This window comes from Pholcus phalangioides, unplaced genomic scaffold (assembly GCF_987345545.1).
Source record: "Pholcus phalangioides strain wild (caught in Gottingen) unplaced genomic scaffold, Ppha-v1.0 ptg000032l_1, whole genome shotgun sequence".
NCBI lineage: Eukaryota > Metazoa > Arthropoda > Arachnida > Araneae > Pholcidae > Pholcus > Pholcus phalangioides.
In genome coordinates, this window is record NW_028301622.1 from 200,933 (window position 1) to 218,626 (window position 17,694).

At 40.0% G+C, this 17,694-nt stretch overlaps 1 protein-coding gene across 1 annotated transcript in view; it reads right to left on the minus strand.

The window, feature by feature from the left end:
- The window catches only part of LOC149066104 (putative carbonic anhydrase 3), a 32,841-nt gene that overhangs the window by 7,787 nt on the left and 7,360 nt on the right, over window positions 1-17,694 (minus strand). Inside the window, exons 2-3 of the mRNA XM_089253082.1 lie at window positions 15,571-15,639; window positions 7,978-8,205 (exon numbers count right to left, since the gene is read on the minus strand). Of these exons, the coding sequence (XP_089109208.1) occupies window positions 7,978-8,205; window positions 15,571-15,639 (297 nt within the window). The remainder of the gene's footprint in view (window positions 1-7,977; window positions 8,206-15,570; window positions 15,640-17,694) is intronic.

Genomic DNA, 17,694 nt, shown 5'->3' on the forward strand with positions numbered 1-17,694 from the left:
AAACATATTTTTCTAGTAGTGTATACTTAACGCGTTTCGGCGCCCCTTCTCATTTCGCGCCCGATGCAACTGCACCGGTCGCACTGCCCTAAGACCGCCCCTGGCGGCCATAGTGTGAATCGGCGAAACGACTTCGAGTGAACTTTGCGCGATCACAAGTGATTTATATATTAATTTAGAAATATAATCATGTGTGTGTCGATTTCTGATTTCATATTCTGAATCATCTATACGCTAAATTGTGCCAATTCATATCAAACTCACAAGATTTTTGCCATTTTTCTGACCGTATTAGGTTTAGTGTAGAATCTGACCTATTTTTCTATGGCCACTTCAACATTGCTACCAAGGCAATGCTTATTCTTTGTTTTCTAAAGGCCTCTCTCATCAGTGTGTTCCTTTGCGTCTCACTGTCGGAACTTGACTCGAGACATTGCTGCCTTTTATAAGACGCGTGACTTTCATTACTAATGCTATTGGCTATCGGAAAGAACGACGACGTACCTCTATAATGACTGGTATGCGGGAATGAGACCATTTAAAATAGGTCTCTGAGCACCGGTTTAAACATAGGAATGAAGACTTTTAGAGCACTGAAAAGAAGTAGAATACAGACGGTGATACTCTCAGCTGCACACGTTACAATCTTCAATGATGTCGTTAGTAGTGGACAATAGCGGTACTGCAGATCAGATAGAGCAGATAGATACAGGGGCTTTGACACTGTCCGAGACAGATTAGGAAGGCGTCTTCTCTAATGAGCATGTGCGAAGAATATGGGAATGGCTAACTGCTCCCCGCAGAAACTCGGTAGGAAACCACAAGCGATTTGTGCCTTTATACACCTAGGAAGAATTGCGTATACAATTTCGCCAATTGGAACAATCACTCAACTGCCAGGAGCAGCTTACGAACATCGTCTTGCCGAGGGAAGAGCATACTATGGTATATATATCCCCTGTGGCTTCTAAGAAGACCGCGGAAGGACTTGCAACGATGGATCTTGGAATAGTTGCTGAGGAGATAAACCAGGTTGATCACAAATTATAAATAGAAGAGGCATCTGCAACATCGATTCAGGAAAAGGGTGTGGCAATCACTGGTGCTGATTCTCTGAAGAATACACATGCGTTCTTTTCGTTGGAGAACCCAAAGCCGCCCGTGGGATCACAAAGTGGTACTTCTGGGATACAAATGTTAGAGGTGGTCAAACAGCAGAGTTTCCTTCTGAGGATTCAGCGCTGGCTCAGGAAAACACCGATCAACCCTCCGCCACAACTGACGAAGTAAAGGCAGTGCATGACAGGAACAAGAGAAGATCCTCGACGAAAATAACACCCAGAAATTGTCATCCGATTGAACATTATGGGCCTCCAGCAGATATCTTTTCTACAGGGAACACTGGAAAGAATGTTCCATCATCCTGTGACGCATTTAACTGTGCCTCAAAAAGCGTCAAAAGTCAAGACAACAGTCCGAAATTTAATGATATCAGGAAAATTGTGCGGAAAAAGCCAAGGCTCTCAGAAAAGATAAACCCGGTTGTCCTGATGGGAGCAAAGGTGTCTTTACAGCTTCCAGGAACTGGAGAGAAATTTGAGGAGGAGCTGAATGAGAAAACCCAGCCAACTCAGCAACGCCAAGAGAAGCTCGCATCTCCAGGCCCATCTTTTCTTATAATTGACACCTGGACAAGGAAGAGCAACACGAACTCTACCAAAGAACAACATAGTGAGCAGCTCTTGAATAGTCCATATGGTAAGTTCGACCATGTAACAGATGTCTTGAAGCGCAGTACACCCATATCGGACTGGTATGACAGATCTATCAAAGAGGAAGAGCTAGAGGTACGTACCTTGGACTCGTGGCCACCACAGTTACCACAAAAGCAGATTAGAGCCCAGAGAAGTGGAAAAAAAATTCGCGGCAACGTAATTCTGAATGGCCCGTTCATCTTCAGGACATTGGAAGGGACAACAACGGTGAGCCAAGTGCAAACACAACATATAAGAGCTGCCTTCGAAAAACTAAAAAAGTGCAGTGGAGAACGCCAGTAGCAAGCTAATCCTGAACCGCTGAAGGGTATCAAAGAGATACCTAATGAAAACACTATCTCGAGATAACACGGTGCATGATACTTGGTCATTGACTCTCCGAGGCCTCAACGATTGAGGCATATTATGATATCAGATCTTGCCAAGAAGCTGGTCGTTTCCGATTCGGTGCTCAACTCTATCAATATAACTTCCCGTCGATCCCCAATTTCAGGAGAGAAGGAAAGGACCGATGTGTGCAGTGCTGTTTCCAAAACCTAGCACATGGCACAAATCTCGATGTCTATCCCCGTGCCAATGATCGTATGTGCACCAGTTTTCTTCCCATCAAGGGTAGACGAAATATCATGAAATAGATTGTTCAATGACCAATAATAATTTACAGAGTGAAGAGCAGGGATTTAGATTACTTCAGATTAACTTAGATCGCTCTAAAGTGGCTACTTACCAATTAGAAAAAACTGCCAACGAAATGAACGTGGACATAGTACTTGCCCAAGAGCCCTGGGTCTGGTCCACAGCGCAAGGTCCGGAACTCAAGGGTCTCCCCTTGACTTGGTCACGCTGGACATCAAATAATGGGAAGGCTGCGATCATAATCCGCAACAGAGCACTTCATGGAGCTGTACTGTCGGTTATGAATAACTCGGTAGCGGTGCAACTGCACCTAGACGGGAGGGAGTTGATCGTGGCTCGTTCGTATTCGTCTCCATACAAGGACATAAAAGAAGCTATCCAGGCGATTCGGGAGATCGTGGTAAAGAATGGAAGGCACGGGATCATTATTGCCGTAGACTGGAATGGACACAACTCTCTATGGGGTTATGCCACTAATAATGAAAGAGGTGAAGACATACATCCTAGACTTCTTTAGGTCCAAAGACCTTTTCTTTTTGAATGCTGACAATAGCACACCGACACATTGGATCCTTCGGCTGGCCAGATCTATCTACAGTATATGCAATCCCGTGTTTCTAACAAATGCCATATAATGTCTGTGGGAGAGAAACCATCGGCAAGTAGTCATTCCTATATCCACATGGTGATCAGTGATTCGTCTCCGTCAACTTCCAGTTTCAAAACAACGTAACGTAAGTGTTATGTTTCACTGTTGCTCGTCGGCGAAACCCTTCCTTCAAACAATTGCTCAATTACCACACCAGATCACTATGCCTTTTGGTTTTCTGGGATTTCAATAAATCTATCAACACGTTAATACAAATTCGTGTGAGAAAAAAACCAATTACCAACACATTTTACAATCACTTCATTAAAACATCGCTTTTCCTTTTCACTAGCCACTTCCAGTGGCCTCTCTTTCGTTTGTCCACGTCTGCCCTCTGGCCGATTCAGAAGTTCAGAAGTTCGATCAGAAGACGTCAGGAGACAGAGCATGAGACAGGACGACAGGGAGAAGAAGAATGGAGTGAGGAGGAAAACGACGATCAAGATGCAGACAATCCAGGCTCCGACTCCGACTTCCAATGAGGACAAGGCGAAGAAGGACGAAGGCAGGAAGTCACGAATTAGACTCTAATTAAATAAGGGCAAAAGCTGTTCCTTGTAGGGAACGGTCGAGAGGTAGCTCCCTTGAAACCATTCCGGTTGAGCGGCTGCTCGAGGGGCGGCTGGACTCGTATAGTATACAGTCGTATACACCCTAAATGTATACATACGTATACAGTCGCTTTCGTGGCCCGGGGGATTTCGGGGGGGGGGCAGACACTCATACTTTCGGCACAACTGAATCGGTAGTATATTGCCTATGGCGATAGACCGGAGTTGTGCTCGGTTTGAATGAATGAATGATTGAATGAATGTCCCCTAAGCGCACAGGGGTTCAGTTCGTTTCCACAATCATCTCTTTCTCCTTCCTCTCTAAGGTGGGGGCGACTTCTCTCTCTCATATCTCACAGTAAGCTCTTGAATTTCATTCGTATCCTCAAAAGTACGACACCAGTTCTCATACGGCAGATTCGTGAGTGCCGAACGTGTGATCAATTTCAGCATATCACAAACAATGTACATCAAGTAATAGAGGGGGCAGTTAATAGGTCGTTGCTCCCTGGCAGCAACGGACTGCAGAGCCAGATAAACCCAAAAGCACATGGTGGATAACTGAACTGGAAGTGTCACGCAAGAAGCTCCGAGCTCTGAAAAGACGACATACACGAGCAAAAGATCAGGAGGAGAAAATTCGCCTGCGCATTGCATTTAATAAATATCAGGCTCAGTACCGTAAAGAGATTCGTAAAACATAATTATCTGCCTGGCGTACACTATGTGAATAAACGGCCTCTGAATTTGGTACCGTATATCCCGCTTCTATGCACCACAAAACGAAGTCACGGTTGACTATGAGCCAGTTTGGTGACGAGACAATTCAGCACGCGGGGAAAGGCACCTTAATGATATTTACCCCGATATCGACCCTGATGACTATCCTCCTTTTATGAGTTCTAACCTGTACCTCGACCCGGATCTGAATACGAGAGCAATATCTAAGCAAGAGATAAAAAGAATCGTTGACCAGCTTAATGTGAGGAAAGCCCCGGGTCTAGACCGGGTAAGCAACAGTATGGTCAAGGTGATAAGTAAAGCATTTCCAGATCTTTTGCACTACCTATACAATAAGCAGCTGGGATATTTTCCAAACCATTTTCAAAGAAGATAGACTGCTCTTTTTATTGAAGAAAGGAAGACGTCCAGATGACCCAAAAGCTCACCGTCCGATCTCTTTACACTCTAGCATCGGGAAAGTACTAGAAAAGATTTTGGTATAACGAATCCTGTTTTACACGGAGAATCAAGGATTCTGGCACGTCAACCAGTATGGATTCCGGCAAGGTCGTTCAGCGGAAATGGCGCTTACAGACATGATGGAAGAGGTCAAGATGCAAAGAGAACGAGGAAATGACGTAGCCATCATATCCCTGGATATAGAAGGAGCGTTCGATTACCTCAGATTCTCGTCTATACACCGTCGTCTAGCAACAGCGCCCATACCACAACAGCTCATGGTAATCTTATCGGACCTTTTGAACCACCGCAGAGCGGTGTTGATCATGGACGCAGGAAAAGCCGAGTAAGAGATTCAGAAGGGTGCTCCTTAGGGCTCATGTTACGGCCCCTTGTTACGGAATCGTGTTCTGAATGAGCTGTGGAAAATTGAGTGGCCCTCAAATGTCAGAGTTCAGGCTTATACGATTATTACGTTACGATTATTTGGTGATTGCATCTGCCCCTATTGTCAAGGGATCAGGTATTCTAGCTAAGGAAGCTCATAGAACTGTGTCAAATTGGCTGCACATGAATGAGCTCACTCTGTATGGCAAAGACAAAATTCTTATGAATATCAAAGAAGAGGCCTCCCACTGTTTGGTTCCAAGGCAAACCATCAAGAAAACGGATGTGATATTTGATCATTTTTATCGCGCCACGGCGCACACGTTGGCTAATTAGACCGGGACCTAAAATTTATTGCCGATTCCAACCGATAGAATTTTTTATACACACCGAGGGGTTGGCGCGTTAACCCCTCGATATGGGACTCTCTGCGGTAGAAAAGTTTTTCTGTAGTCATGTCGGCGTTTCTGTTGTACCCTTGTGTCAGGAAAGTTTTCGACAAGAACGAACCAGGTATCGAACTCGCGACATCTCTAAACATCCCTTGGAACTTCAGGTGACTATCTTATCGACCTGGGCTACCGCGCCCATGTGCTTTGTTATTTAGGTGTCTTTATCGATAAGCAACTCAACTGGAAAGACTACATTAAAGAACAGAGGAGAAAGGCGTCAGGTGTTCTTCAGAAAATACGCCTGATGGCCGGACCACAGTGGGACTGACAACACGGGCTCTGAAGAGATTACTCTATTTAACTGCCATGGAGACTGAGATAGCTTATGGAGCTTCCATATGGCATTGTGCCAAAGTCCAGATGTGCAGACGGCTCGATTTAATACAACGACCCTTCCTCCTATATATCTCTGGTGCGTACAGAACTACACCTACGACTGCTCTTCAGGTGATCCTGGGGTTTCCGCCGTTATCCCTCAAGATGGAATTCCTGGCAAAGGTCACACGTCTTCTAAAGCTTCACAAGCCATGTCATTGCTAGAGGGAATATTAGTCCCGGACGCCTTCGAGCAGAAAGCTATACGCCGGACCTCACATCCTGCAGAATTTCTACAGGTTAATGAAGTACTTCTAGACTCTTCGGAGGATGATACACCTGATGATAAAACTGTCGTATACTACACCGATGGCTCTAAACTGGAATCAGGTACAGGAGCTGTCTGTATAAAAACGATGGGAATGTTCAAATGAGCTGCTGGACTCAAAAAGTAATTCAGCATATCAAGCTGAAATGCTCGTTATATTTACAGCAGTTGTGGGCGCAGCTGCAAAAAGGACGCAGACTGTAATAAGATCGAATTCTAAACTTTCTCTGTGAAAACGCAATGTCCAGAAAGATCAGGAGTATATCAATACGTATCTCCTGGGTAAAAGCCCACAACCAAAACCACTTGAAAGTTTAACTCTTAATGCAGCTTTGCCCACAAGGCCAGTAGGGAAACGAGCTAGCGGATGCGGCGGCCAATATGAACCGACCAATACCGGAGTTTTTTGCGGCACACAAACTCTCAGGCAAAGCGCAAATTGAACCGCGTGCAGTGTCACGACGCAGGGCAGCACTCCGTTTTGCGGCCAACGGAAATAAAAAGGACCGCGCAAATTGAGAAACGACGCGACACTACGCTAATCGAGTTTACGCGCACTAATTGGCACTGCTGCTGAGCCGCAGAATTTCGTGTCGCACGTGCACGATTCTTCGCATTCGGTATGGTTTTTTTTAAAAAAAATTAAACAGTAATTTTGATGGAGTTTCGCATTCTCTTATGAAATATTGTTTAATACATATCAATGTTATTTACATAAACGCGGTATTATCAATTATTTCTTTAATTAACTGCTGAATTATTTTATTTCTTTCTGAATTTTTATTAAATATTATTGTTCTTTCATTAGTTTTGACTTTTCATTAGCTCTAAATTTTCATTCCTTTTGGAGTTATTTTTAATTTCGGAATTTTCATTGATACATACATCGCTTTTTTACCAGTTGTGTTAGTGTTTAAAAATTCTGAATTTTGATTAATCCATATAGAATTTTCATTAATTTTTGGAGAAAAAAAATCCACTTTAATTTTTTTAATCAGCCTATGAAATAATTTTCATTAAATTTCTGAATTAGGCTTCAATTCCGAATATTTATTTATTATGATATTTTATCGATCGATGGAGGAATTATTGTTGAAATTGAAATTTATTAACATTAACATTACACACACCCATATACACAAAAGTAAAGATGTCATTAAGAATCTATATATATAAAATTGGTTTTTTCTGTGTGTGTGTCCTCTATACAAATCTACAATTTCAGATCTATCATCGCCAAAGTTTTGCATATATAACAAACATGACCCGACTTGAACGATAGGGTGCTTCCAAAGTTTGTCAGAGCTGTTCAAATGAACGAAATGGGCAAAAACTGTTGGACAACAATGGTTCCTGGGCCTCAACAATCACTTTCGGAATGTTGACTTTGGTTACCATGGTTCCCCATCAATACGTCTCAGACGTGTTTATTAAATGGTTTGTCGCTTCTTCTCTGTCTCTCTTCAATGCTCTCGGTATGTTGAGAAAATCCGGACAGCGTCGGGTATTGTAGATACTACTTCATATTTTCATAAAGGGTGGTTGATGACGTAATCATCATTCAAACCACATCCTCCCATTGTCATCAATAAAGTCAGCAAATACAAAACCCTCTTGATGCTGACGTAATATTTGAATGGTGTCTAAACACCAGCGTTATTAACAAATTTTGTACGAGTACTTTGACAAATTCATCGCTTACTTGTTTTGTCGATATTGGAACTGGTTCTTGCATGACTGTCCAAGTGACCCCTTCTTCACAAGGAGGCGTGGTTGTCGAGCCGGTGTATCGGTAAAAAGTGTTGAGACATACTGACATAATGTCAAATAAACGTATTGGTTCTGGAATTACCGCCATGTCCTCTTTATATTCCACTTGATTAACAGCTTTGATGAGAGATGTCAGATTTTCATTATCTTCAGATGTTTCCTGGTCGCGGGGAATCGGAAAAAGAAAATTAATCAAAATAAACATATTACCATACTACCAAAGTTAGTAAAAGAATATATGAGATGTGCTACGGAATGTTTATGTTTTTACCAAAGTGTCATTGCAATTGAGATTGGTATCTTCAAACCTTTTTAATTGCGAAAAATATGATCAGATGCAATTAAATACGTGATGCAATCAATTATCATAATCATCGTGAAGTTGACACTTCGCAGTTATGAATATATTTTAACGCAAAAAATACGGGAAATCGATGTATCGTAAATACGGGACACAGATAATTCTCGCCAAAATCTCATAAATGCGTTTTTATGCTTATTTGACACTTTTTGATAAAAATGTCTTTTTTGAAATTTTCCTGCCATAAATGCCTATTTTAACATAGTTTTAATTTTGTTAGTGAATTTCAGAGGCCATAATCTGTAAAACTTGGATATTTTTTTATAGCATCGAGAGCAAAAGAATTGCTCTTTTTAAAATTTTCAAACTCAGTACTAATTATCAGAAAGCAGTCCCCCCTTCCCCTTTTCCAGCCCATTTAACCATTTAGGTGGTTTTTAAAGTTTTCTTCATTCGTATTATAGCATTATAACTGCCACATTGGAAATTAAAGCGTGTTAAGAACCCAAGATATTTCGGGGCGACCGAAATAAAACAGGTTAGGTTTGACGAAATACCTCGGGATTGCCGCTGTATGAGGTTAAATGCGAATAAGTTATCTGAGAGATAGGGAAAGTGGTGTTGCCACGCATTAACTTTTCTTAGACAGGATGGTGTTAGAAGTGAATGACTTTGTTTCAGATGAACCCAGCCCATGTAAGAAAAGCAGAGGAAAATTAGATATTTGTTTCTCCACATGCCTCACATATCATGTTTAGCTCAGGCATTGGACTACATTGTATATGTATAGCTGAGCGATGACTGCCCCAGGAGATCATCGGTTGATGACATGGCTCAAACAAGGCGGGGTAGGAGTAGAAAGGGCTCTGGGGCCCATGTTGTTTTGATTTTTTTTTTTAACATCATAAATGCACTACAAACAACCATGGCTATTTATTTTACATACATATTTAGTATTCGATTAAATTCACCAGATTTTATTAAATTAAGTAAAATTAAAACAAGTGGACGGATTGAGTGCAACCAATTTTTCAACTAGTTTTTTGCCGTTTAATATATACCTTAGTTTTTAGTTATTTTTTCTTCCTTCGATAAATTATAAGTGTTTTTTTAGTGGCTATTTAAGGCGTTTTTAATGCCATTTTTGCGTGACTATTTCGAACATTTTTAGTACCTAAACTTCCGTACTGCTGAATTCCATAATATACATAGCCTTTTCTCATTGGCAAAGATAACTATTACGTCACTAAATGTGATAATACCCTATCGTGACTTCGGGTGGGAGACTTCAGAACTTCGTGCCACGATGTAATGCGCATGCTCGTTTTCGTGACATGGTGATCGCCACCAACATAATGTATATCCTAGCTACGTTTATCGATAGATATTCCTTATTTAACTTAAAACCAACATCCGCAATCGGGGCAATGGTTAGAGCAGGGTTTTCCAACCGGTGTTCCGCGGAACCCTAGAGTTCCGTGAGAGCATTTTTAAGGTTCCACGGAATCAAAAGTGACGGAACCCCCAACATCCCGGAACCCTAATAGCTTCAAAAGTTTTCTTGTTACTATTTCACCTGAAGCAATTTTTTATTTTGATTTTTGTTGAGACCGTGCACTCTAAAAAAAATTGTGGTAATTTGACCTCTAAGAGACAAACAGTATTCGTGTTGGTCCCTTTCTTTCTTTCTTCCTATTCGCACACACAAGTCCTTCAGACAACAACAGAATCAAGAAAACTTACTGGGAATTGGTATTCCTGAAACTCAAGACCCCTACATGCGGATTTTATGAGAATTTTTCTCCAAAGATGTCGATTTTTTAAATTGTTTCTTTACAATATGTGGTCCTCCCTCCCGGTCTATTTTCCTTTTGATCGCCAATTGAGCTTCATGATGTCGGATATTTATGTTTCTGACGAGCAATTCCTCTAAATAGCAATCATGAAACGGAGAAAAGGAAAATGAAAACTTGACCCAAAATCCTAACCGATTTTTGTAACAGAAATTTCCGTCACAAGATCGTCACCAATTTCCATTGCATAGAAACGGGCCCTTTTCGAGTTGGTGATTTTATATTATAGAGTAGATATCATTATTATTATGATAATTCTGCTATATTATATTACTATTAAATTATATATCATTGTAATATTATCGCGCAAGCTGTCATGACAAAACAAAAGCGAAATCGTAAATGAACCCTGGTGTTGGGCGATAAGTTGCCAAACTTAACAGCCGTAGCTCCGAATCGGTAATGTTCGGGTCTTTGGGAGAAAACTGACCAATCCCCAAATAGCGTCTGATTTTACCTCGCGATGAAAACAAACCGGCTTGAAAGAGTCGCGTACCTCTTGAGCTGCCTCTTTCTCCTCCTCGTCTCGCTGCCCCAGTATGTGAGGCGCAGAACAAAACAGTACATTTTTTTTCACCGCTATTTCGTACCTCTCCGCTCACATCCCCAGTATGTGTTCGGCCTTTGGCTACTACGTCACGAGATAGGTTCGGAGTTAAAATTTCCCTCGCTCTTATTGACGTAATTGTGATCTTAGCCAATGAGCTTATCCCATGGTAAACTCTTATGTATGGTATGGAATTGCGCTTCCGGGCTTTAGACATTAAATATATTTCCCAGTAGAAAATAAAGTGCTGCACCAAGGCTGCACTGATTTAAAACGTATTTCCCTAAAAAAAGAAATTTCACATTGAAAATTCATAAATTTGAAACATGAAAAAATTATAAATAAATTATGCAAATTATCTTCATTTTATTAAAGAATTAAGAAATTAGCTTCGGAGTCAAAACGGAACGTTTCTGTAAGGATGCTAGAATGGTCAAAATTACTGGAAAATACGAAAATCCACGATGTAATGCATATTGTAAGCTTTGCCCTATTACACTACGTTACGTTTGTTTAAAAAAAATTAGCTCAAAACTATCGCAATCAGAAATTTATTAGCGCACTCCAAGAAATACGAGTTGGATAGCCCAAATTTATAGTATGGCTGTAATTTGTATTTCAATCTTGCATGAGGTTCTTCTTGAGTATATCGGGGGTGAAAAATTCGCATAAAGTAAGTTGGATGTCTCTTGAAATGTGAAATTACTTTTCTTTTAATTCACTCCGCCTTTGATATAATCACAATAGACTAACGAAAAGGCAAATACACCGAAAAAATACGAAATTCCTCAAAGGAGTTTTGTATTTTTTCAGTGAACACAAATTCTGCTGCAAACAACGCGTTGACGTAATTGTTTTATATTATGAAGAATATATACAAATATCAAGCAATACAATATATGAAGCAATATATACATATATCTTCATCTGTATTTGTGTTTTCATTGGTCTTCTTGTGTGAATTTATTTCCCCTCCCTTTTGTTTAAAAAAATTAAAGCATCCTAATATTTTCATGCAAATGGACATCTGCGTTGTTGTTCAAAATGTTGTGTATTTTTTTCCCTGGTTATTTTTGCAAACATAGAATAGTTGACTATGTATACACAATGGATACATACAAAAACAGCACAAATCTACAAGTATAAAATTACATATGCCCTCAATTGGGTAGCATTAGAAAACCGCATCTGAGCAATGGGAGCGATGACGAGTTCAAACCAGCAAGAGGCCCAATGACTGATCTTAAAAGGGAAATATGAGACCTCCGACCACGTCGGAATCAACAGAAGTGGCCGATGAATGGGAGGGTCCAAGCACGTTCACCTGTAGAGACAAATTATGTCATCGACGACAAGGACGTATCAAGGGAAGGATTTATCACTGAGTTATCTTCTGTTTTGCACAACGTCATTCCCTTTGTTCGAAAAATGCATGTTTGTACATCGCACCTCCTATGGTTCGCTTGCGTAATCTTTATGATGCAAAAAAAGCATCCGGCACTCAAAAAGTAGAAAAGTGGACGACGTGACCTGTCATTGTTTACTGATAAAAGAAAGATGTTGAAGAAAGCGATAAGGGATTGTAAAAAGGAAGTTGAATCTAGGTTGGCAAATAACATTGTCTCTGACCCGAAATCATTTTTTAGATACGTCAATAATGTATGTAAAGGGACAGTTGGCCCCCTCTCGATAGGGTAGACAACAATGCAGACACGTGTGGTGCTCTCAATGACATTTTCGCGTCGGTTTTTAATGGAAATGATGATATTCAATATACGGTTGTTGCATGGGGTAATAAAATCTTCAACGATATTCATGTGGAAGACGTGGAGGCCCTATATCTTCTAAAAAATGTATGCGCAAAAAGAGCGCCAGGACCAGATGATATCTATCCCAGGGTCTTCAAAAAATGTGCAAATTGGGGCCAGTCGCACAGATCTACAGGTGTAGAGTTGCTGAGGGTATCATCCCAAGGGATTGTAAACTTGCTAATGTTGTCTCGATATTTAAAAAGGGTAGTAGGAAATTATTATCAAAAGGCTATTGGTGAAGCGAATAAACGAGAATATATATGTATAATATAGTCGGATAGTCAGCATGGGTTCAGGAAGGGGAAGTCATGTGTGACTAACCTTCTTTGCTTCTATGATCACGTGACGAAGACTTTGGGTAGTGGCAAAAATGTATATATTGTTTCCCTTGATTTCCAGAGGGCATTCGATCCGGTCCAATATGGTAAAACACTTGAAGCGTTTCTAAAAGTAGATTGGCATTAGGGGCAACTTGCTGACTTCAATAGAATCGTGATTAAGGCATATGTCACAATCAGTTATGGTGAACGGAGAATTCTCTGGTTGGACAGGCGTCACAACTGGAGTTCCGCAAGGCAGTGTCCCTGGCCCCATATTCACTTTTTCACCATTTCACTTTTTGTCGATAAACTCGATCAGGACATCGATGGGATTGCTAGCAAATTCGCAGATGACGTGAAGCTAATGGGTGTAGTCGGGAATCAAAGCGTTGGGGAATTACTCCAGACCAACTTGAGCAGTATTGCAGCATGGGCAAATGAATCGAGCATGACGTCAAGCTGTGTCCAATTATCGTCCAGTGAGTTTGACGAGCTCACACTCGAAAAATTTGGAAATTATTATCAAACGGCAAATTGGTGATGCGGATACACGAGTATAATGTATTGTCGATAATCGGCATGGGTTCAGGAAGGGGAAGTCATGTGTAACTAATCTCTTTTGTTTCTATGATCACGCTTTGTGTAAGGGCAAAAACAAATATGTGGTTTAACTTGATTTTCAGAAGGCATTCGATCGGATCCAACATGTAAACTCTTGATTCGTTTGCACGAGATTCGGAATTGAGTACAACTTGCTGCATTGGATAGAACCGTGGTTGAGAGATAGGTCACAACAGGTTAACGGGTGGACGGGGAATTTTTTGATTGGATAGGCGTCAGAAGGAAGTGCCCTTAGCCACATACTTTTTTCACTTTTTATCGATAAAGTCGATCAGGGTATTGATGAGATTGTTAGTAAATTCGTAGATGACGGGAAGCTTATAGGGGTAGTTGGGAATCAAAGCGATAGGGAGTTGCTCCAGACTCACTTGAACAGGATTGGAACATAGGCAAATGAATGGAGCATGAAATTTAGCGTTGACAAGTGCATGATCGCTCATTTTGGTTCGAACAATCCACGTTTCTCTTACGAGTTGAATGACGTCACTATGCTGGATGCAAATAAGGGTGACCGATTTGGGAATTCTCATTGACGAGCGACTTAGGTTTTCTGAACATTGTTCAACGGTGGTAAAACAAACGAATAGAATGCTCGGTTTTATTTACAAAAAGGTGTCTTCCTGGACTGGAGCATGCTGTAAGGTTTTGGAGACCATACCTACGGAAAGACATAGACTCGGTTGAACTGTTGCAGAGAAGAGCTACGCGTGCCCTCGTTGGCGCACGCGGCATGAGTTATGAAGAGAGACTTCATCTTTTGAATATGTTTACATTGGATGAACGCAGGTGTCGGGGAGATATGATCGGGAAAAATTGAACGGTATTTTCTCACCTGCATAGGTGGAGATAAACTTGATAGCTGGGATGGGGTGAACATGATGTTCTCACATATATACTCCTATACATTAGATCAGTCAGCTCTGCATTTGACGTTAGGGGGAGAGCGATACACCCCCCCCCCTCGTATCTCTGCCCACGCTCACTTGGTTTGTCAAAAAGTTGTCCTACTCAATCCTTTCAGGACAATGTTCAAAAATGTATGCCTTTGATTAAGCCGACCCCAGCAACCCCATTTAAAAAAATTTGTTTATTCATCATGGCCTAAATCACTGTAGTCACGTATTTATATGTGTAGATACAGTGAAAAAATTATTGCAACCGTCTTATGACGTGATATCACATGATAAAAAAAATTTCATGTTAAAAAAAATAAATGTTCTACTATTTCAGGTGACCGATTAGGTCGGTCTAGCTTACATCATTTCTGACAATTTGCAGCCCTGGTTAGCGGATCAAAAGGATGTTCCTCGAATTACGACTCACTGCGGAAAGAAAGTGAGATTCCGGACACCGCAATCCGATTCCGTGGGGAAATTATATGGCACCTGATTTCCAACCTGACACACACTATGATTTAATTCTTGTAGAAACACTTGGGATATTTGATTTTTTAAAAAACAACTTTTGGATGAGTCTGATGTTTTTTAAACAATCTTTGGATGATTCTGATGTTTTTTAAACAACTTTTGGATGATTCTGATGTTTTTTAAACAACCTTTGGATGATTCTGATGTTTTTTAAACAATCTTTGGATGATTCTGATGTTTTTTAAACAACTTTTGGATGATTCTGATGTTTTTTAAACAACCTTTGGATGATTTTGATGTTTTTTTAAACAATCTTTGGATGATTCTGATGTTTTTTAAACAACCTTTGGATGATTCTGATGTTTTTTAAACAACTTTAAGGATTCTAATTTTTTAAACATTTTTTTAAGGATGTTCTATTTTTTTTTAAACAAATAGGAAAAAGTAACTTGTCATTTGAAGGGACGCATTCTTTATAGTTTACAAAAAAAATTTACCACCGTTATATTCAAGAAGAACATCTTAGCAGATGTAAATTTGAATTATAGCAATGCTATAGATTTGGGCTTTCCAACTTGAGCATTTCACGAACTACGCTGGTAAATTACTATGATGTTCTTCACTTGTAGTATCAGAATTTTACGAGCAGCCGAAAAACCGGTCTAGAAGGCTTACAAAAGGTATGACGAACAGTTATCCACTTACTTCGAAGAAGACTCCTACAACTGACAATTCTTGACGAGATGAAGACTTGTATTGATGGACTAAATGCATCTGAAAGAAAAATATTTATAGTTAGACTCTATTAAATTCTATTACAAGCATGATTAACGAATATCTGCCAATATTCAATGAGTAATAAAAAACGCGTTTATATTTTACGCATTCACAAAGTTCGAAGTTTTTAGTTTGTGTTGTTAATACTCAGTTAAACTCAGTTATAGCCATATCGAGAAGAAGCCCCGAAATATTGTCGTAAAAAACGGACGTGTCCTTACGATTGAGGTTGACGTTTCCAAGAACTTTTTTTTTGATGGAATATATAATCAGATGCAATCACATATTGCGCATAAAGTTATTTCTTTATGATTTGGGTGACCATATATTTGATCGATAAAAATACGAGAATACATTGCCAATTCTGGTCAAAGTGTTGCGAATTGTCAAATACTCTATTGTAGTATTTCTCAACCTTTCTGAAAACGAGGATAAGTAAAATGTCTGAAACAATTTGACAGACCACTTGTGTCCCGTATAACGGGGCATACCGGCGATTTTCGTTGTTACGATTTTTTTTATACATTTGTCCCGTTTTGTAGACGATACTTATTTGAATTTGTAATAATTACTAAAGCCGTAATACGCACACACACATAGTATCTTTATATAATGAATAAAATTATGATAATTATGACAAAAAATTATAAATATTCATTTCACATGTTTGTCAGGTTTAACGTTTTTTCCACAATTTCATCAGAAATTTTAATTACTATCGGGGTGATTGTGCGTGCCTGCTTTTCGCAATGTTTTTGATGTCATATTTTACAGATTATTATTTAATATCCTAGTTTACCTTATTTTACTCGATGAAATATGGTCATCAGATCATTTGAATATTTTTTCGTGAAATACTCTACATTTTTATTAACTGTGATTCGCAGCATCTCTTTATTTTCACACCCTTCAGCAATTTTATCAGCCCTTAGCAAATTGCATTTTAAGCAATAAATTACAATTTTTGTCCAAATTTAGTGACAGCCCGTGTTTTTTGGATGGCTTTTTACTGCATTCTCCTCGATGATGTGGTAAATCTAAAGTATAAATTTTTTTTTTAATCCATAATGGATATTGCTAATATCAATTACAACGGATGAATGATAATGTCCATGGACATAGGTTGAGAAACGCTATTCCATTGCTTATAAAGCTTATGAAATAATCCCTGGCGAGAGAAATACAGCCGTATTTGAGACATCTGCCTTCAACACCACAATAACGATAGAGTCGTGTGCAGTGGTGCCGTTGACAACAGACCGGCATCGCATAGTGTTTAGCGATGAATTCTGTTTCAGTCCTGATGAAGATGGCCATCGGATTCGTGAGAGGATGTGCCTTGGCAAACGGTCCTAATCAGCCGTTGTTTTACAGAGGCACACAGATATTACCTCTGGTGTAATGGTATGTTGTACTGTATTTTGCTACAGCAGGTAACCCCCAGTTATTCTGAGCACATCAACAATTTAACCATATGTTGATGGCGGTCATTTGTAACCCTTCATGGCACGTCATCCTTATACATATCTCTGAACTACTCTGGATACCCTTCCTTGGCCAGCAAAGTCACCAAACCTTTCGCTACGTTTAAGATGTATAAGACATGTAAGATCACCAGATTCGGGCAACCCTTCCCCCCCCCCCCAAAAATGTCGGGAGCAAAAATTGAGGAACTGTGGAGCACGATGAGATTAGGAACCTTAATAGAGTTTAGAGATATATTTAATTTCAAGCAAAGCAGTAACTTTCTTCATGCAGCTGTTTTTCTTAAGCGACTTGCAGTTGCCCTATACTTCCAGCCTAAGGGTACGAGCATAGTGCACGTTGGTTTCCGATTATGAAAGTTGACGCCGTTGCTGATTGGTTAAAATCAAGAATTTGAAGTTCTTAACCTATCCGTAATGGGGTCGACTCGAGGGATCAGAAACCAGCGTACATTATGTTCGTAACCTTAGACGATATTTTAGTGATTTTAGCGATAGTTAGCAACTTTAATTAACGTTGAAAATGTTTTTTGGCTATAATTTGGAACGCCCCATATGGGATCCAATT